Source organism: Hemicordylus capensis, chromosome 2 (assembly GCF_027244095.1).
Source record: "Hemicordylus capensis ecotype Gifberg chromosome 2, rHemCap1.1.pri, whole genome shotgun sequence".
Classification (NCBI taxonomy): domain Eukaryota; kingdom Metazoa; phylum Chordata; class Lepidosauria; order Squamata; family Cordylidae; genus Hemicordylus; species Hemicordylus capensis.
Window position 1 is genome coordinate 149175646 of NC_069658.1, and position 22116 is coordinate 149197761.

Here is a 22116-nt window from a genome sequence, read left to right on the forward strand (position 1 = left end):
TACCAAGTTCTGTGCTTTTATGATGAAGTGCATAGTTTTCTTTATCAAGGCTTAGCAACTGCACTCATGAGAGGAAAAGCATTCATTGAAGGAACTGATCAGATACAGGCCATTTTTATTTAATCACTGTGGTAAGGAACTTTCCCCTGAGTTCAGGGTGATTAATAATTTCCTCTCTCTCTCTATGTTATAAAATGGAGTATCCTTATCACTGCTCTCATCTGTTATGAGCATTACAAGGGCGTGGGTGTCATTCTCTGTAAAGGGGCATATGGTTTATTCAGAAGCAAATAACAACATTCAGAAGCCTAGCCTCAACATAAATAGTTCCCATTAAGGAAAACCTATGCCTCAGAAAAAAGTTAAAGAAGAATAGTGGCCATCTTCCTATGAATTACAGCAATTATTGACTGTGCCTTGAAAATATAATAATTGATCAGTAATTGGTCATTTCGCTCTCACCGCTGACAACAAAGGAGACATCCACTGTTAATGAACACATTCATCCATGTTTACAACTTTTGCATCCAAAACAACATTATAATCCTGCTCACACTTAGTTGGGAGCAAGTTCCATTAACTCTAAAGTTCCATTCTCTAGAAAGATGAAGAGAATCAGTTTGTTAGACTGATGGGACAGTTTATTTTCTTTGTGCAAGTATTTCAATGAGTAAAACAGAGCACCTCGGTGGGAAATGTATTCATTGCCACTTGGAAATTACTGGCTAAACAGAAAATGGCTAGAGAGAATAATGAGGCCAGAAACATTGGCATACTTGGCTTATGAACAAGTTGATTATTTTAAGCATCTTTGAGACAGAATGAAGTATGCAGGAGAAGACTCTCTTTCGGAGCAATGGTACCTTTTCCTTTTGTTCCAGAATTAGGTCAGACCAAACAGAAATGTTAGACAAGAAACATTAGCTATGGTTTGAATATGTTATATTACCTACCGTACTATTATTCCTATTTTTCTTATATTATTTACTACATTTAAAATCATTTACTAATTTAAATTATTGTTTACTACATTTAAATTCAGAAGGGAATTAATTCTTTGATATTTGACGCTATCTCCTCCCTTTATTGTCACATAGTGTGCCGTCATAACATTCAGTGGCTGAACACTAGAGGCAATGTGAAAAACCTGTCAGCCGTGAAAAGACAGCAACTAATTTGCATATTTATCTAACCGACTTCATATTTCATTAACGCATAATTAACATATTTTGCATAAAATCCAGACTTGATTGACACTAGGCTACAGCCGGTAGACATACAGCACTGCAGCAAGGCCATTCAGGCAATGTGTGAGATTAAACGTGCAAAATGTTGGGGTATATATTACAGTTGAAGAAGGCCTGTCAACTGATTGAGAGATTTTGTTCACGAATTGTCTGCCTTTTAAGTGATCAATTACATTTAATTGAATTATTACCAAAATCTCAATATTGGCGTCATTTCAAGGAAATAAAGGTGGTGTGCCACACTGACTGAGTCTGCGCCAAAATAAGGGAATTTCCTGGCCTTTCCAAGTGAGTCACCCTGTAATAATTCACCAGGAGTGCCCCGTACCTCCCAGTACATAACAACCAAATAAAAATTCCACAGCCACTCAAAGCAAAAAACAAAAAACAAAAACAAAAGAGGTGTGTGTATGTATCTGTATTGTCCCCTGCTAACTGGGCAAAGAGGCACCTTTTTAACATGGTGGCTCTCTTTATTTAGCAGGGGGAGAGTAATTGGCCCTATCCACCCTCAGCACAGTACCTCCAGTGACTGTTGCTGGTGTCTATCTTGTGTTTCTTTTTAGATTGTGAGCCCTTTGGGGACAGGGAGCCATCTTATTTATTTATTATTTCTCTGTGTAAACAGATTTGGAAACTTTTGCTGAACAGCGGTATATTATAAATAGTTGTTGTTGTTGCTACTGGGGGTGGGGCTAGGGAAGGCAATGTCAATTTTCTTTCTTTCTTTTGTTTAAAGTGTGCCTCAGTCAAAAAAAATAGCTTGGGAAACTCTGCCTTATTATACCATCACATCAGGACGCAATAGCTGTGAGAAGTAAGTCAAACCCCCACCAATTCCTATTGGCCCTCACCAGTTAATCAACTAAAAATGTCCATTGATTAATCTGCTGGATCAAAACTTACAGCTCTAATTCCTTGATTCAAACTGAGCAGAGAAAATGGCCGTGCTTACTTTTGGGGTGGGGGTGGGGAATTTCATGTATGCTGAAAAGCGTGACAACTCCCTGCCTGAGCTACTCATCCTAGAAGTGCAAAATCACAGGCCACGCTTCCACAAACATCGAAGAGATTTCAAAATCATGATATCTGAAAGCATAATATATGGAGAGCCCTGTATATATCTCCTTTTTCTCTTTCAGTTTTTTGTGGCTTTGGGGCAGACGGCTGTCACAGTTTCCCATTCTCTCTACAACAAAAAGGGCCAGAGAATTGCTTTTAAAAATGAATGGGAGAAAGAAATCTCTTGGATTCTAGAAGAAGCCCTTAGGCAGCACAAAACCATTTCCCCCCTCTCTACTCCACACTATCCAATATGATTAATTCACTGACTGCCTGAAAAGCCATTCAGTTACACATGTAGATGAAGTTTCACAAGACACCAAACTCTGTTTTAACTGATTCCGATTAAATTCTGCTCATTAGTAACTGACCGAAATTAGTGACACTAGTACTCTCAACTTAGCAAATGAAATAAATTGCTAGTTCTGGTATTTTCTGTACTTAAATAGTCTTATCTAAAACATTAGAGTTGCCTTCAAATTTTGCCTAATGCAAACACCGAAAGTTAAATTGGATGTTCCTGATCCTGCAATACACCCAGGAAACTACACGTAAAGTGAAAAAAGGAGTTTTGAGAAAACTAGCACAATGTATTGGAGCTGGGTCGAGGGATTATGCACCTCGCTTTGAAATCTTTCTTGCCACCAACTGTAGCCTCCTTTGCATCGTAAGGGATGTTTGCACCGATTTTTCTAACCCAGCATATGGCAAGTGGTGACACTGACTAGTACGCCACTCCCAGGCCTACTTATGGGATATCAAGTTCTATGCAATGTCTGCATGCACGTTGCAAGGAACAACTCCTTGCCAGCAGATCTGAGGAGCACCCTCTTGCAGTTCCTTACCCTCACTGTCATGTCACTGTCCAGGGTTATCCTGGGTTTTGAGGAGTTTAACTCATGCTCCTTCTGTTTTAAATCTGCCCCGTGACTATATTCTGCTGTGAGAGCCAGCGTGGTGTAGTGGTTAGAGTGCTGGACTAGGACCGGGGAGACCCGAGTTCAAATCCCCATTCAGCCATGAGACTAGCTGGGTGACTCTGGGCCAGTCACTTCTCTCTCAGCCTAGCCTACTTCACAGGGTTGTTGTGAAAGAGAAACTTAAGTATGTAGTACACCGCTCTGGGCTCCTTGGAGGAAGAGCGGCATATAAATATAACAATAACAATAATGCTTTAAATGGATTATTTTCATATAAAATCTCTTGTATCCAGACTGACTTGGATTCAACTATTTCTGCAGAGCCTATTAAGCGGGTGTCTAGCAATTCCTCTTGCAGTATTAGACTGGATCAGTTTCAATCCCAAGGATGTGGACAAGCTGTGGCCTACCACTTGTTCTTTGGATCCTTGCCCAACTTGGCTGCTTTCATCTTGTAGGGAAATGTTGGAGGCAGCCTAATTGACATCATTAATGCATCGTTGAGGGAGGGCAGAATGCCTCCTTGTTTGAAGGAGGCAATGGTTAGACTACTTCTTAAAGAAGCCTACTTTGGATGATGGATAGTTATAGGCCTGCCTCCAATCTCCCATGGTTGGGCAAGGTGATAGAAAGTGGTAGCTAATCAACTCCAAGTGGTTTTGGAGGAAATGGATTATCTAGACCCATTTCAAACTGGCTTTAGAGCTGGCTATGGGGTTGAGATGGCCTTGGTCTGCCTAATGGATGACCTCTACTGGGGAATCGACAGAGGGAGTGTGACTCTACTCGTTCTTTTGGATCTCTTGGCAGATTTTACCATTGACCATGGTATCCTTCTGGATCGCCTAGGGGACTTGAGGACTGGAAGCACTGCTTTGCATTGGTTCCGCTGCTATATCTCAGGTAGATTCCATATGGTGGCACTTGGTGAAAGTTGCTCTTCCAAACAGGAGCTATTATATGGGAGTCCCTCAGGGCTCCCTGTCACCAATGCTTTTTAATATCTACATGAAACCGCTGGGTGAGGTCATCAGGTGATTTGGTGCAGGGTGTTATCAGTATGCTGACGACACGCAAATCTATTTCTCCTTATCAGCAGGTAATGATATTCATTCCCTAAACGTAGGCAGTAAAGGGCTGGATGAGGGATAACAAATTGAAGCTGAATCCAAACAAGACGGAAGTACTCATTGTCTGGGATTGGAATTTGAGGGATGGGATAGATCTTCCTGTTATGGACGGGGTTACCCTCCCCCAGAAGGAACAGATACGCAGCTTGGGAGTACTCTTGGATCCAGGCCTCACCCTGGTATCTCAGGTGGAGACTGTGACCTGGAGCCACAGCTTTGGCTAATTCGACAGCTGCTTGAAGAGAACAATCTCAAAACAGTGGTGCACCAGCCGGTAACCTCCAGGCTTGACTACTGCAATGCGCTCTATGTGGGGCTGCCTTTGTACGTAGTTTACAAATGAGTTAGTTCAAAATGTGGCAGCCAGATTGGTCTCTGGGGTAACCCGGAGGGACCATATTATGTCTGTACTTAAACAGCTGCACTTGCTGCCAATATATTTCTGGGCAAAATACAAAGTGTTGGTTATTACCTTTAAAGCCCTGAATGGCTTAGGTTCAGGTTACCTTATAGAACACCTTTTTCTGTATGATCCCCACCACATGTTGAGGTCATCTGGAGAGGTCGGTCTCCAGCTGCCACTGGTGCATAAGGTGGCCACTCGGGACTGGGCTCTCTCTGTAGCTGGTCCTGAGTTGTGGAATGCACTCTGCACAGCCTTTAGGAGAGCCCTTAAAACTGCTTTTGGTCTGGCCTTCCAGAGGTTTTTAATTGTTTCCATCGTTTTATCTGTTTTAAACTGTGTTTGAATTGTTTAGATTTTATATGGTTTTAAATTTGATTTTTAAAATGATTGTATTTTGTTTGGTTTTGTAATGAAGAGGTATAGAAATGTAATAATCAATCTCCATCTTTTCTTGCCTTTTAGTTTCACCTCGCATACTGACATTAAAACAAGTGACCCGATCACACACAGTCCTAGTAAGGTATTTACCTGCTACAATTGTCAGTCATAATGGATCTACTGATAGATAGATGGATGAGAAATATATAGAGAAGCCTTTAGGGTGTGGTTAAACAACAACAACATTTGCTTTAAGTTATTAACTTAGCAATTGCCGGGGGTAGGCACAGTGGCCACCTGGACTGGGAATGCTGCAGATGATGTAGCAATAGAGTAAGGATTTGGAAACCTTTCCATTTCTTCTAAACAGGCAGAGATTTATTTGAAATCAGCAGGGTTTTGCCCACCATGAATGCCTAGGAACATGTCTTGAAATTGTGCGACTGTTTCCAGTGTCACCAATAAGCAGGAGAATGCCAGGCATTCAATGTGCAGCAGCTGTGAAAAAGGCCAATTCCATGCTAGGGATCATTAGGAAGGGGACTCAAAAGAAAACTGCTAATATTATAATGCCCTTATACAAAACTACAGTGCGGCTACACCTGGAATACCGTGTACAAGTCTGGTCACCACATCTAAAAAAGGACATTGTAGAACTGGAAAAGGTGCAGAAGAAAGCAACCAAGATGATCAGGGGCCTAGAGCACCTTTCTTATGAGGCAAGGCTACAACACCTGGGGCTATTTAGTTTAGAAAAAAGTCGACTGCGGGGAGACATGATAGAGGTCTATTAAATCATGCATGGTGTGGAGAAAGTGGATAGAGAGAAATTCTTCTCCCTCTCACTTAACACTAGAACCAGGGGTCATCCCATGAAATTGATTGCCAGGAAATCTAGGACCAACAAACAGAAGTATTTTTTCACAAAACGCATAATCAACTTGTGGAATTCTCTGCCACAAGATGCAGTGACAGCCAATAACGTGGATTTCTTTAAAAGGGGTTTGGATAACTGCATGGAGGAGAGGTCTATCATCGGCTACTAGTTGGAGGGCTATAGGCCACCTCCAGCCTCAAAAGGCAGGATGCCTCTGAGTATTTGCAGGGGAGTGACAGCAGGAGAGAGGGCAACCCCTCAGCTCCTGCCTGTAGGCTCCCAGCAGCATCTGGTGGGCCACTGTGTGAAACAGGATGCTGGACTAGATGGGTCTTGGGCGTGATCCAGCAGGGCTGTTCTTAGGTTCTTATTCACAAAATGAAGAGAAACACATTTACAGGAGTCTTACTGTAATGAACAGCAGGACTGCTCCAAGGGAAATGCAAATGTTACAACAGAAGAAATCTTGTAAAATATACCACACCCTTTGTTAATCATTACCTGTGGGGTTTCTGCACTCAGGTTCCCATCCGCCCACAAATCAGAAGCATCCGAGTTTATCATTGTTGGCTTCACAGCAATCGTTGGCTTTGAGTAAGGCAAGGAAATTACGCCGTCATCCTCCAGGGGTGTATTGTCAGCTTTGGCTCCAAGCCCACTGCTGCCTCCCAGGTCAAGGGCCTGCGTCTGCAGGTGGTGGAAGTTTCTGGGGCAGAAGCAGTTCTTGCAGGAGCCAGGCTTCCAGATGTGTTCCACAAAGTCACTGCACGCAGACATTTTCAAGCCCTCTCGCTTCACTTCCACTGCCCTCTGCATCTTGCGAATTGAGCGTCGCTGCTCATTTTGCGCCCCTCTTCTTTGTCACTGGTCTTACCAATCGGGCTTGTCCTGTAACTGAGCTATCTGGAAAGACAGAACTGCTATTAATTGTAGACACGAGGATGGACCTGAAGGTGTACTTCACACTAGGCACAGCTTTCAGACTTTGTGAATTCCAGCCCTTCTCCAAATGGGACCCCTTCAGTTCTTAGCCAACCACAAGGGAAGAGCAATGCCACTTACAGTCATGTCTGCTGCAAATGGGACAGTGCTGAGCTACGTATTCCCACTGCAAGCATATGAAATATGTAAACAACAAATAACGAGAGTTCTTAAACAGTCATGAGCACGTACCAAGGATGCATCTCTTTCATTCACAGTCTGTGTTTGCTGTAGGAAACCCATAAGTAGGGATGTGCACGAGCTGGTTTGGCGCCTCCTCTGGGAAGCGCCGAACCAGTTTGGGGCCTGGCATTCGATGGGGCGGGGAGTGGTTCCCTTAAAAGGCAGGTAAGGAGCTCCTTCCCTGCTTGTCTTTGCCCTGCTGCTTTTCTGCCAGTGACGCGCATCCTAGCACCAGCTGGGTGGGGCTGTGGCGCTGATCCCTGCAGCCTCCATGCAGCATTGGCATGCACATGGCCGGCGCGCATGTGCCACAGTCCCACACGGCCGTTGCTAGGTCAGCGCCACTGCCAGAAAGAGAAGTGCTCCCTACCCTAACAGCTCATGCACATCTCTAGCCATAAGCACATAAAGCATGGAGGTGCCCTGAGTGCACTGTTCCCTCTAAGGCGTGTGCACATGTGCGTGCTCACACTTTTTTCTGATGTCCGCTTAGTTACTTTAAGATCCCGCTCAGGTTGAATTAGGAAGGTTCCACTCTGAATGCAGGTGCACACACAGTGCCTAGATACTGCCGCCCAGAACAAAACTCATTCTGCACAGAGATGAAAAAAATTAGAGGGACCACTGCCTGAGTGCATGGAAATTCTTTCTGTACATCAATGTGCACCCTGCTGTTGCATAAGAGAATCTACAGATCAAGGTGATCAGATATTAAAGATGATCCTAGTATGAGTGCTGCCCACCTCTTCATTGCTCCTGTCAACTTCACTCTCTTGCAACCTGGCTGATCTAGGCACTGACCCGAAGGACAGAAGTGAAGAAATTCCTTCTTCTAGAAGCTGCTTGCAGAGTTCCTACTCAAGGTTTCAAAGGAAAGGAGAAAAAGGACGCTACAGCTGCTATTTGTCTTAGAAACATAGGAACATAGGAAACTCCCATATACTGAGTCAGACCATTGGTCTATCTAGCTCAGTATTGTCTTCACAGACTGGCAGCAGCTTCTCCAAGGTTGCAGGCAGGAATCTCTCTCAGCCCTACCTTGGAGAAGCCAGGGAGGGAACTTGGAACCTTCTGCTCTTCCCAGAGCAGCTTCATCCCCTGAGGGGAATACCTTGCAGTGCTCACACATCAAGTCTCCCATTCAGATGCAACCAGGGCAGACCCTGCTTAGCTATGGGGACAAGTCATGCTTGCTACCACAAGACCAGCTCTCCTCTCCTTGATGCAGCAGCAAATCAAGCCACAGAATTCGAGCACTCTCAGGTATCTCAAGTAATAACCCCACCACAGACATCCCAATTGACAGTCTGAGAAACTATTTCAGGGGTGGCCAGTCTGAGGCTCTCCAGCTGTCACTGGGGACTACAGCTCTCATAGTCTCCAGTCAAAATGTGTCTGGGAGTGATGTGAGTTGAGAGTCTGCAACACTAAAGACCTTCAAATTGGCCACCACGGGCTGAACTAGAGACTATGCCCTAATTAGAAAGGTTCACTGTTCACAATGCTTTTTCAGGACATTTATAAAAGACACATGGTGCAATCCATCCTTTTAGGGCCTATTGAAATCAAGGGGTGGGGGAGCTAAGCACATAGTTAAGGGTGTGTGTGTGTGTGTGTGTGTGTGTGTGTGTGTGTGTGTGTGTGTGTAACGAGTTACCAACATTTCATCTTACTCCTGCACAACTTTGGCCCTCCAGATGTTTTTGGGACTACAACTCCCATAATCCCCAGACACCATGGCCAATAGTCAGGGATGATGGGAATTGTAGACCAACATCTACAGGAGGGCCAAAGTTGTGCAGCCCTCCTCTAGTGTGACAGGACACAGAACCTAGGATAGGGCTATGCAGACAGGAGTAGCCTTGATAATCATGTGGTGCCGGAGGGATGCAAGGGGCTTTGGCTCCCCATCCAACCACCACTGCTGGACCTGTTGCTGAATCACAGACTAGAAGTAAATATAAGGCTGAAATCCTAAGCATGCTGACATGAACGTTAACCCTATTAAAATCAATACCAGAAATGACCTCTGTCCTTTCTGTGTCTCTCCACTCAGTATTCCCCACCCCCACCCCGGTGCTATCAGAGTCCCTGAAGTTCTCTAAATCGGAACACAGTTAAGCGGAGATAAAACTTGCTCCTTTCCTCTGGACCAGATGTTATCATCCTTGGTCCCCAGATGTGGTTGAACAACAACTCCCATCATCCCCTTTTGGCTGCTGCATGGAGAGGAGCAAGTTCTGAGCTGCACAGGGGTGGAGCCACCAATGAGCGAACAGGTTCAAAGAACCCAGGCAGCCAATGAAAAGGGCTGCTGGAGCCTCCACTGCACGTGATGCAGTGGCGGCGTGGCCCATGCAATGGAGGCGTGGCCCAATTGCCAGAAGCTCCCCTCTCATTTCCAGGCAGTGCTTGCTGCCTGCATGCATTTATTTCCCTTCCTCCCCAGCGAAGGAGGGAAAGGGAAATAAACGCTGTCAGGCAGCAAACGCTGCCTGAAATGAGAGGAGGAAAGCTTGCTTGAGGCCCTCCAGAGCCCAGGAATGCCCACATGCATGTGATGTCACAATCACAGGGCATCACTGGCGGGCCACCGGGCAGGGTGGGACACAGGCCGCCGTTCGGCTGACTCCGCCACTGGAGCTGTGTGTTCTTTCCACACTCGGAAATGGCTTCTGCCCCTTTCTTTCCTGCCTCTGCGGTGTGCTCTGGCAATTATCATTGCTGCTACTCCAGGTTGCACACCATGACCCATGGGTACAGGCCAGTGTTCCCTCTAAGGCGTGCGCATGTGCATGCGCTGACAAGCTTTTTGATGTCCACTCAGTAAATTTCAGATCCCGCTCAGGTTGAATCAGGAAGGCCCCACTCCAAACGCATGTGTGCACGCACAGCCTTGATACTGCCGCCCAGAACAAAACTCCTTCTGCACACAGACACTGGTGCAGGCACCACTGCCGTCTGCTCACAGGACTGTGTCCTGCTACCGCCATCTTCCCAGCAACACAGTTCCCTGGTGGGCTGGTTTGTTTCCAGCCAGGAAAGGCACTGTTGGGTGGTAAGGTGTGTGAAGCTGGAACAGCAAGAGCTGCAATGGCAGTAATGGCAACAGTTGTCCGGAAGGAGGGATAAGCAGGAAGGAAAAAGGAGGGAGATTTCTTAACTAAGATGCAATAATTCTTTTGCTGAAGCTGAGTCAGACATGTGAACACTTTCCCCCATGGATAGAAGATGCTTTCCCCTAACCTTTCCCAGGGTGGTGGTGTTTTTTAAAGCTTTCTGAGGGAGGGAGGCTTAAATATGATATATATTTATAGAACTATGAGGCTTTTCTCACAACTTGAGTCATGTTCCCAACCTGCAGAGCCTGACGTCTCTACCCAGCTGTTTCCTGAGCTTGAACGAACTGACAGTTTGCTCTACCTTGGCTCTGCTGTCGCCCCCAAAGCCCACCGCCATTTTAGGCTGCAAAGGGGTGGGCGGGGTGGGAGTGGCTGTGCAGAGTGGAGAAGCAGCTTTACTGAGAGAGCAGCCCCTCCACGGCTCCTGCAGTGCACTCTGGGATGCGGGACTCTGCTTGGGACTTTGTTGCCACACTGACCATGTAGACGGACAGCACAGCAGAGTCTGAGAGGGCAGCTGCTTGCGGGGGCGGAAGGCAAGTAAGCACCTCCCTTCTCCCCAGCCCCACAGCTAAGGTCATGAGAACAACCCTTTTATATACACGATACATATTTATCTAAATATGACATGTAGTTTCGAACTTCTCCAAGATAGGGCTGATTCCTGCCTGCAACCTTGGAGAAGCCGCTGCCAGTCTGGGAAGACAATACTGAGCAAGATGGACCTATGGTCTGACTCAGTATATGGCAGCTTCCTATGTTCCTATATAAATTCTTATGTTGTTAAAAAAGCATGAAGAGAGGTGTGTGTATGTGTCCCCCGCCCTCAACCTTTCTTCATATGGAATGTGCTAACACTAGTACTCCTGACTAGGAGATTCAGAGGCAGAGTTACTTAATAAAATCTTTATTTGCCCCAGGCAGCTGTGCTTCTGTTCCAAATTGGTTACTTGTAAATGGAATAGAGAAAAGCCCATTTACTAACTCCCCCCCTGCTACAATGTCCATCACTAAGTCTAGTAATTTTGTCCAGTGTCCACTGTTCATTGTGAATTTTTGGACTGGCTCCTAGATCCAAAGAATATGTGTTACAGCCTGGTCTAAGTATGCATAACTCCCATTCCTACCTTCTCTTTGTTGTGGGTTATCCTTGTCTGTCCCTCCTCCTCCTCCTGTCTCCACCCACTGTCTTAACTCACTGTAGGGTCATTGGAATAGGGCCTGTTTTTCAATGGGAAAGATTTGAGTATGGGCTTAACTTTTCTATTCAAATAAATGGGACCTCTAAGTGCTTAACTTCAATGGAAATGTGCTCAAAGCATTTAGATTATTTTAAAATAAAACTCCACAACTATGACCTTCAACAATGAGTATCTGGAACATACAAGGCCTATTGTCAATTTGGAGATAAGTTTCATATCTCCCGGTTCTCCACCCCCAATACAAAATATTTCATTCTGGGAACTGCTCATGCTGCCTTTATAAATATAGTGGAAAAGAAAAGAGCATGCAGGAATGGGTGGGGTGACTGAAGAAATAGCTCTCGAATGAATCAAGCAAGAACTTGATACACATAAGCGTTACTGCCACTAAAGAAAGCCAGTTTACCAATGGGTTAAAACACCCAGCAACCATCAGAAAAATCAGTTATGAGCATGATATATGCATGTACACACTCCACATCCACCAGCACCCTTCATCTGGCCAGAACTTATTCCCAGACATTCACGACCATTTAACATAGGATGCAGGAAAAATAAAATCTTTTTTAAAAATTAAATTTGGATTTTTAAAAAGTTAGCTAGATTTTTTTAACAACTCCAGGATATATTAAATATCCACAGGGCGGGGGAAACAGTGTAACCTATGTAACACAATATATCATGTATTATTTTGGCAAATTACATAGGAATATAGGAAGCTGCCATATACTGAGTCTGACCATAGGTCTATCTAGCTCAGTATTATCTACACAGACAAATATGTAGAACTAGCTGGCCCTGCGCAGAACATTTGCTCACTCTCCTTAAAGTCTCACCACAGCCCCTGCTTTATTGCTCAGTGTCAGCCACCCCACTTGCAGCCACCCCCACCACTCCCCTCCCCCACTCTCAAGCCACTCCCCTATCAGCCAGCCTCCCCTCCCCCACTCTCTACCACCTCATTCACAGTCACCCCTCTCCTCCCCTCTCCCACACCATCTCCACGCTCCCACTTTCAGCCACCCCACTCGCAGCCCCTCTCTCTTCCTCTCCACCACTTTCAGCCACCCCACTCGCTGCCGCCCCATCCCCTCCACTCCATTCCCCCACTCTCAGCCACCCCTCTCCTCCCCACCACTTTCAGCCACCCTTCACGCAACCACCCCCTCTCCTCCACTCTCAGCCACCCCTCCCCTCCACCACCCCTCTGACAGCCACCCCTCCCCTTCACTCCCCCACTCTCTCAGCTCAGCCAACCACCGCTCCCTCCCTCAGCTCCAACCACCCCGGCCTCTGACACCCTGCCCGCCCTGCTGAGTCTCCTCACAAGGAGGGTAGCCAAGCTGGGGCGGGAGAGTACCGAGGGCCACCCGTGCAGGCTGGATGGGAAGCCCTGGCTCAGCTGTCCTCCTTGTGAGGAGACTCGGCAAGGTGTCAGAGGCCGGCGGTTGGAGCTGAGGGGGTGAGCTGCGGCTGAGTGAGCTGAAGGAGGAAGGGAGCGATGTTGCTGCTCTTTCTTCAGCCCTCCTGCTCCTCCTTGGCAGCAGCTGCTCCTCCATCTGCTCCTCAGTCGCCACCTCCGTGCATGCCTTCTCTCTCTCTCTCCCCAGAGGTGTCTCGCGAGGTGTGTCTCGCGAGGTGTGTCACGTACCACAGGATTTGCTACATACCTCCTAAGGCTTTTATATATAAAGAAGATTCTGTCAACCAAGCATCTAGGCATTTGCTTTCGATCTCATAAACAAGCCCTGTACTAACCAGTGACTACTAGTCTTGGTTTGGGTACTTGGGGCAGGTCCAGACGTTGTGCAGAACCTCAGCTGCCAAAATGATGGCAACCTCCTGAGATTGGTCACAACGTCCAAACCCAACAATCTCAGCTTATTCTAACCTAGAAAGGAAGTGGGCACTCCTGTGAGGATGGGAGGAGGAAGCACATGCTCCCGGGGCTGAGGGCAGTCCTATCCTAACTAAGAAAGGAAATAGGACTCTCGTGCAGGGATGGGAAGGAGGAGCAAACACTCCCAGGAGGTTGCACTGAGCCTGGCTGCAACCTATGTTCTGCCTGACATCTGAACCCATCCTCTATCTTCTTACATCTTTTTGTGGCCATTCTTCAGAGGAACTCAAGATAATCTTCCCCACCACCATCTAATCCCCATTCAGCCATGATACTAGCTGGGTGACTCTGGGCCAGTCACTTCTCTCTCAGCCTAATCTATTTCACAGGGTTGTTGTGAGGAGAAACCTAAGTATGTAGTACAACCGCTCTGGGCTCCTTGGAGGAAGAGCGGGATAGAAAAATGTAAAATAAAATCATCATCATCATCATCATCATCATCTTATCAGCACAGCAATCCTATGAAGCAGATTAGACTGAGAGATAGCAACTGATCCAAAGTCACCTAGTGACGCTTATGGCAAGCAAAGATTAGAACCCAGATCTCCCAATTTGCAGTCCGACACCCTAAGTCTATTCACACGAGCACCTAGTCCAGGTTAGGCAGCCCAGTCTGGGCTAGGCTGCTCATTTGCAGCACTCAGATCGTGGCTGATGCCGGCATTGCCAGCCTGCCTAATCCTGCTTTTAACCCTGGCCTTTAGCCAGGGTTAAGGGTACGAACACATCCTTAACCCCAGCCCCAGGATCATGTGGGTGCTTGGGCTGCCTGTAGCCTGAGCATGCGCAGAGTCAAGTGCCTAGTGTGCCTGACCCCCGCATGATTCCCTCAATGCACCATGCTCGTTGTGCAATGCATTGTGGGATATGTGGGGCCTATCCACTACTTGTTTCTGTGCAATGTGCAGTGCAAACCTATGAATGTTTACTCCAAAGTAAATCCTACTATATTCAATGGGGCTAACTCCCAAAGTGATCTTATTTAGCATTCTTGCGTGTGTATAAAGAGAAATCCATTAATGAATTACCCATGGTTTCCAAGCACATAATTTTGTAGTATGGGCTGCTGGTTCAAAGGCTTTACTTTATCGTTCTGGGCAGTATAAAGGCTTTTATAGCTGCAACACTATTGTTACAGCAACCTATTACTATTCATGCTCGTTCAGGAAATAATGTGAATGACAAAGCAGGAAACCTTATTTAAATCTGCTTTGGGCCATCCCAACAAGAAGCAAGAGTGCAGTATAAGTTATATTACAAGAAAATAAATGTGATATAGTATAAATGAAAAGTTAATTTTTGCTTTAGTTTCTTAAGCATAGAAATACTGGATCTAGGCAACACATAGAGCAGTCGGAGAACATTTTCTCTTTCTCATCATTCTCAGTTCAAGAAATCACTGTTTGATTTAGGTTATATATGTGGGAAATTCTCCTTTTTACTTCTAAATTTCTAATTTAGCTTATTTTGGATGCATTCCAAACATAGTAAATAAGGGGAAAGCTACAATTTTAATTAAGAAGGGGGTGGTATAGTGCCACAGTTATATTTTACAAAGCTCTCTAAAATATTCTTTGTTTGCTTTTGCTCCCTTCAGTTTCCCCCCCCCCCAATATTAAGCTCTTGGTCCACAGTCTAGCAGTTAATTATTTTACATTTTTGACAGTCTGTGGCCTCAGCAGGGTCAAAATTCTCTTTTTATACTAATAATTGGATCAAAAAGCAGACAAAAGGATTATAATGGAAAATGTTAATTGCCCTCATTTAAAAAACTAGCCACACTGCTAATAATAAAATCACATGATGATTAATAAGAAAAATAATGTACTGACACTACTGCACAAAGAAAGAGTAAAAAAGAAGGGGCAAAAAAGGTAATCAATTTATTTTCCAACTGAGCTAATCCACTGTAAAATAAGGAGATAGATGGATTATCTATTTGGAATTAAATTTCACTTGTTACCACCATTATTCTGGAATAAGTGTTCTAAAGCCTGCGGTCTCCAATTTCTACTTGCAAATCGTTTAAGAATTTTAGACCACTCTTCAAAGAACAGAGCATAAGTGATTGCCAACCACACACCCCATGTCTGTCTCCCAGGATCTCTGCTGTACGGAATACACAGATTTCCCCTTAATATTATTGTGTGTGTACAAACATACATTAGGGGAGTGGCAGGCCCATAGCAGAATTTCCCACTGCGGTTTGTCCAAACATACAATCTTCTCAAGGAAACTGAACGCTGCAAAGCCAATTCTGTATGTATGCAGTAGAACTTCACTGCACCACAATGCTAATTGAATGGTAGACACTTACAGTGTCACAAAAGTACATAATCACCCCACCTGCGGAGGAATTTTACAACTTTTTTTTTTAAAGTATGTATATCTGTGTTTTAAATAAGGAGATGAATGAACTTTAAATTGCACAAAAATAGTTTTTTTGAGAGGCAGAAAGCCTACCGAAGCATGGGGGAGAGGGAAACTAATGACTAAATTAGTATATGATCTGGATTTGCATGCATTGTGAAGGCAGAGGGAAGGTGGGCTAATTCAGCTGAAGAAACCACAGTGATTACTTAGGCAAGTTTGGCCATATTCGAAAATAATATTGTATGTACTTTTGAATATCTGAAAGATCAAAAAAATTCCCAAACAAATAATATTGTTATAATTATATTAATAAAATATTATATTTATGTTATTATTAATATAAAAAATAAACCGCCCTGAGCCATTTTTGGAAGGGCGGTATAGAAATAGAATGAATGAATGAATTGAATCAATCCATCAGGTTCTGAGACACCAACTCACTCTTAAGAACTAAGGTTAGGCCTTTCTGAACCACTGAAAGCTACAACTGACTTTCCACCCAGGGCTCCATTAGAAACGCTTCCCTTTGAAGAAAATTCACCCTCCAAATCTACTTCTCTGCTCTGTTTTTAAAAATCCATTCAGTATAGCAGAGGTGACTAACCCGAGACACTCCAGATATTGTTGGACTACAACTCCCATCATCCCACAGGAAGCTGCCTTATACCAAGTCAGACCATTGGTCCCTCTAGCTCAGCACTGTCTACTCTGACTGGCAGTGGCTGTCCAAGGTTTCAGACAGGAGTCTTTCCCTGTCCTATCTGGGCGCTTTCCAGTTTAGTGGCTCAGCAAATTGCATTTGAAACGTAAAGAGCAGGGGGAGCAGTCTCGCGGAAACTAACAACCCGAAAACACAGCAACCTTTTTACGCTGGACACACAACGTCACAGCACTATAGTGCAGTGGTTAAATCCGAAACAAGGCATCGGAAATGTGAACGGCACCCTGCTGTCAGCATAGGGACTGCGGTGTCACAACACAGGAAGTGTGGAAGACCCTTCAGAGATCTGCCGTGACCCCGTTGCAGGCTGTAATCTGGAAAGCGCCCTGGAGATGCCACCAGGGATTGAACCTGTGGACTTTCTGCATGCTCTACCACTGAGCTACAGCCATATCCCCAGTAGCTATGCGTTGCAATTTATTTGTTTTATGGGAGCTGGAGTCCAACAACTGGAGAGTCTCAGCCCTATAATATAGGATTTACTGCAGGCCTGCATACAAGTCATCCAGGATTACAGGCCCACAGACATTGAACCAGCCCACTCATCCTCATACTAGCCATTGTGACCGAAATAGAAAAAGGAAACCAACTTTTGAAAAGCTTTCCTGCCTAGTTGCCCAGAGGCAATTCTTCCTCCCCACAGATGATGTGTAAGTTACTATTACAAACCTGATTTATTGCTATTGTGTAGTGTCAATCATTTCCCTAACAATATATATCACATATTACATCAGTCCGATCTGGTCCGAACCACCTGCATCAGGGCATCCATCTGTAATTAACAGCATATTGTTGCTGCAATGCCAACACAGCTTCATGCTCTGATAAATACCTGTACCTATGCAATGTGTACATGATGTCTTTGTACCACCTTTCTATGAAACATTCAAAGTACCGTACAGTAAACCACTACAGCATGCTGAACCTTAGGCGTTTATTTATATTATTATTATTATTATTACATTTACATTTTTACATTTACATTGTTATTTTTTACATTTACAGTTTACATGCTGGTGTAGCCTTAAGACCTGGTTGCCAAGATAAGACGACTAGAGCTCATAAAAGGTTTTTGCTATGTACCGAAGGAGTTTCATATTGATTATTTCAGTATTGTATTCATAACCACGACCCTGCAAGGTAGACCAGTAGAATCAAATCCTGTGGCTGCAGATGCAAGGCGGTGGATATTAAGTGGTGAGTTGCCAACAGTCATGAGTGAGTTCCTAATGGGCAAGGTAAGATTTGAAGCAGGGACCTTTTGGCTCCCAGCTGGTGGAAAGCAGTGTTTAAAACAGGCCTGCACAACATAAGGCCCAGGGGCCAGATTTGGCCCACAAGGACTATTTTACTCGCCCCCAGGTCTCCTGCAGCAACACAGGAGCTGGAAACTGCCTTATAGTGCCATCCAATGCATGTTTTCTCAGAAATATGTTCCATGGTGCACCCAGTGAGGTTTACTCCCATATAAGCATGCCTAGGACTGCAGCCTGAAAGCAACAACAATTTAGGAAGAGGAGAGGACTTGGCATTTGTTTGGGACTGGCATGCACTCTAGGGGCCCCACTGATTGAGCAGGGACAGGACCTATTTTCTGGCCACTATTCTTGGTTGAAACTATGAGTCCATTGATAGGAGGAACAGATCCACAAGTAACTAATACTTTTTAAAATTTTAATGTTATGTGCTAAAAATTGACCTCAGCCCCCACATGACAAGTTGTGGATGGTTCCGCCCCACTAGGGCATTGGAGTTGTGCAGCCCTGGGTTAAAAGCGTGACCAAGGAAGATGCTCGTACCAACAGCAATTCTAATCATTTTGGGTCTTTATGTATTTCTTGTTCTAGGTGCTCAAAGCGCTTCACACACATTCACTTAGGAATCTTTGCAAGAACTCAGTGCTGCAGGTCAGTGGGGTTATCCCAGTGTCACAGATGGGGGAGGAAGCTGAGGCCAGGAGGCGGTGGTCAGGAGGAGGTGGAGGCCGTGACCAGGAGTGCTTTTGATCAGCTTTGACCGGTTTGCCAACTGCACCCTTTCCTGGAAGTGAGTGACCTTAAGACAGTGGTGCACATGCTGGTAACCACCAGGCTTGACGATTGCAATGCACTCTACGTAGGGCTGCCTTTGCACATAGTCCGGAAGCTGCAATTGGTGCAGAATGCTGCTGCCAGATTGGGTCTCCAAGATGACCCTAAAGACCATATTACTCCGATTCTAAAAGATCTACACTGGTTACCAATAGGTTTCCGGGCAAAATACAAAGTGCTAATTATTACCTATAAAGCCCTTATCAGCTTGGGCCCACGGTATTTAAGAGAACGCCTTCTTCGTTATGAACCCTGCTGCCTATAAAGATCTTCTAGGGAGGTTTGTCTGAGGGTACTGCCAGCTCATCTGGTGGTGACTCAAAGGCATGCCTTCTCTGTAGTTTCCCCAGGACTGTGGAATGCCGATTCGGAGGCCCTTTATAGGCCTCCGAACTGGGTCAAATGACCGGTGGTTTGGCCGGCTCGAAGGCAGTGGGCATACCTTTAAGGGTGGTGGAGGGTGTCCTTACCCCTCCTGCCACTTCCCCCACCCCCCAACGGCACTCCATTTAAAAAGTGTCCATCAGGGCAGCAGTGTACCTCCCTGCCACTCTGGTGCCCTCCTCAACCGGAAGTACCTAGAAGTACCTTGCATGTGCACACACCGCGCTCACTCACACACCCAAATGACGTGCATGTGCACTGGGTTCTTCTGGCTGAGGAGGACACCGTGGTGGCAGGGAGGTACACCGCCGCCCTGATGGACACTTTTTAAACGGAGCGCCAGCGGGGGGAAAGTGGTGAGGGGGGGAAGTGGTGAGAGAGGTAAGGGCACCCTCCCCCACCCTTAAAGGTATGCCCCCCCTCCTTCAAACCTCCCCCCCCGCCACTGGTTCCATGCACATCCCTAGTATGTACTTCCTGCTGAGCTTAGAGCTGCTCCATCCCTGTTGGCTTTTAGGAAACTGAAGACACATCTCTTCAGCCAAGCTAGTTGGTGTGTTTTTATGGGTATTTTAATCTGGTTTTTATATGTTTTGACGGTTAAATTCTTGGTTTGTTATATTTTGTATACTGCCTAGAGACTTTGGCAGTGGGTGGCATACAAATTTATTAAATAAATAATAAATAAGAGAAAGTCCCTTTTCCTAAGGCCATCCTGTGAGTTTGGGGCTGAGCTGCTATTGGTTCAACCAGGTCTTAAGGACACACCAGCAAGTAAATGTCTAGGATCTGGTATGCCATGATTTACTGTACAGTACTTTAAATATCTGATAGAAGTATGGTACAAAAACTTCATAAACAAACGCTTATCAAGACCTGTTTCCCATCAAATAGTGGTTCACACTGGATCACATTACTTTACTCACTTCTGAATGAGTGAACTGACTCCATTTAAAAGTACTGCATTAGAGCTTACATCAGGTGATATGGAAGGTCCATGGGTGGTGTTGGATCTGTTGAAGCTCATTCACACAATGCGAATCACCACTTGATGTTCCAGTCATCAGGTAAAAAATACAACTGTGCAAACCAACCCTAAAGTGACTAACAATAATACTAATCTTTAGAACCCATTTTAGTTTTTATGCCATTCTTTATTTTATTTATTTATTAAAAATATGTATACCCCACCCCTCTGGTACAATACTGCTTGGGGCGGCTCTCAACAGTAAAAGTAGCATAAAGTTTAAAACAACAAAACACATAAAACACAGCATAGAATAAAACCAATCAAAACAAACTCAGTTAAAAGCAAGTGAATGAAAATTAAAAGTCCATCAATTTATCATTAACGTATTTTTAAAGCCTCTCTAAACAGATGGGTTTTAAGATATATATATGTTTTTAAAAACACCCTAAGGGAGGGAATGTGGCAAAGTTATTCTTGGGAGGGCATTCCATAGCAGAGGGGCCACAACCGAGAAGGCCCCATCTCTTGCCCCTGCCAACTGAATCTCAGTCACGCAGGGCTCAAGATGATGAATGAAGGGCGAATGCGGTCTGACAGATACCCTGGCCCCAAGCTGTGTAGGCTTTATTGCTCTCAGGATTGAGCTCAGGCTATCTGACTTTTCATTACCGGGTCATCTTGCCTACCATCACTAAATTCCAACCCTCCTTTTCAAGGTTTGTTAAAATCAGCATCAAGAAGCCAGAGATTATCCCAGTCTGCTCTCTTACGACATCTGTTATACAGACCTATTGATTTTAAAACATGCATTTCATTAGTGCATGCAATTTAATGTTTTTGGATCCTCCTTACACAATGTCCATACACTCTGAAAGCCAGTGGCGAAGTTGCCAATGATCTGAATTAATCAAGGATGTTCACCTCGGAAAAGCTAATGCAATTCATCTTTCTGTTTTCTTCCAAATACAGAACAGAAGCATTCACTCATTGTAAGAACATGCAACAGGATTGCACTGCTGGGGGGAAATCATGATCCGGCATTCAGCACCAGCCAGCCAGATGCCTCTGAAAGCTGACAAAGAGAGCATGAGGATGATAGCCACATCCAGATTATCCCTAGCATCTGACACACTCAGACCTACTGCCTTTGTACATGGAAGTTCTATCTAGCTATTTAGGCCAGGGGTTCCCAAACTGTGGTATTCCAGATGTTGCTGAACTATAACACCCATCATCCCCAGCTGTTGGGGATGATGGGAGTTGTAGTTCAGCAACATCTGCGTGCCACAGGTTGGGAACCCCTGATTTAGTCTAATAGCCACTCATCACTAGTTTCTTCTATATACCATTAAATATTTTATCACCTTTGCCCAGCAACCAAACTTTCCCGATTGTTCTTAATTCCATCATATATTATGATCCACTCATGGAGGCCCAGTGAAAATTACCACTTTTCTATACATAGAGATTCATTTCTGATTGTTGACAACCTCTGCTTGTGTTAATGTTATTTGTCTTGGCCCACATCTTGCATTTTAACTGTAATAATCTATATGCCAAATCTGCACAATCAGGATATTTTGGAGTCGATAATAAAATGAAACCCATACTTTACATGTAAATTTATGCTGTTTCAAAATATAGATTATGCAGTGGGTAATATGTAATTGAGACGCTAGCTCCATTTCTGTCCCTGCAGTTTAATTAAACTCACATCCTGCAGAAAACAGAATTTTTGAATCATTTGGGAGGTTCTGAACTCCCACACAGAGCATCTTCCATAACCAGCCTATAATGCAACCACAAACAACTCATTAGTTCCTAAAGACTGAATATTTAAAAGTCAGTCAAAACTAGTGACGTTTGTAAAGTAAATGATCCATCAACATCACAAGTTCAGCATAATATCACAAGAAGTGCAATTCTCAAGGAAACTCTTTGGCATATGTTGCATGGAAATTAATGGGAACTGCACAAGTGCATATGTGTGTGTCTTGCATAGCTTCCATTCATTTCAATGAGGCACGCACAGGAGAACTTCACAGAGGATTGTGCTTGCCTATGCCTGGTAGTACGAAGAATCAGAAGGTGCAGACCATGCTAGATTTTATGCGAAGCGGCAAGATCCACTGTGGAACTTGAACTTGAATCTTAAGCATTCTGCTCAGGA

General features: G+C 44.8%; 1 protein-coding gene and 1 long non-coding RNA gene across 11 annotated transcripts in view; one reads left to right on the plus strand and one right to left on the minus strand.

The window, feature by feature from the left end:
• The window catches only part of PRAG1 (PEAK1 related, kinase-activating pseudokinase 1), a 70971-nt gene that overhangs the window by 42341 nt on the left and 6514 nt on the right, over window positions 1–22116 (minus strand). For 4 of the 8 annotated variants that reach the window (XM_053299484.1, XM_053299480.1, XM_053299481.1 and 1 more), the window contains one exon: window positions 6522–6923. In XM_053299484.1, the coding sequence (XP_053155459.1) occupies window positions 6522–6836 (315 nt within the window). In that variant the 5' untranslated portion in view covers window positions 6837–6923. Of the gene's footprint in view, window positions 1–1438; window positions 2049–2101; window positions 2214–6521; window positions 6924–7927; window positions 8900–22116 lie in introns of those variants that run through there. The other 4 variants (XM_053299483.1, XM_053299488.1, XM_053299487.1 and 1 more) reach the window with 4 other exon arrangements.
• LOC128346317 (uncharacterized) lies at window positions 1706–21560 on the plus strand. 3 transcript variants are annotated; one of them, XR_008316895.1, is made up of 6 exons: window positions 1706–2064; window positions 4040–4132; window positions 5228–5285; window positions 17508–17699; window positions 18350–18548; window positions 20916–21560. It is a non-coding gene; the product is annotated as an uncharacterized LOC128346317 (long non-coding RNA). The 3 variants fall into 3 exon arrangements; XR_008316894.1 differs by having other exon boundaries at window positions 17508–18548; XR_008316896.1 differs by lacking the exon at window positions 4040–4132 and having other exon boundaries at window positions 17508–18548.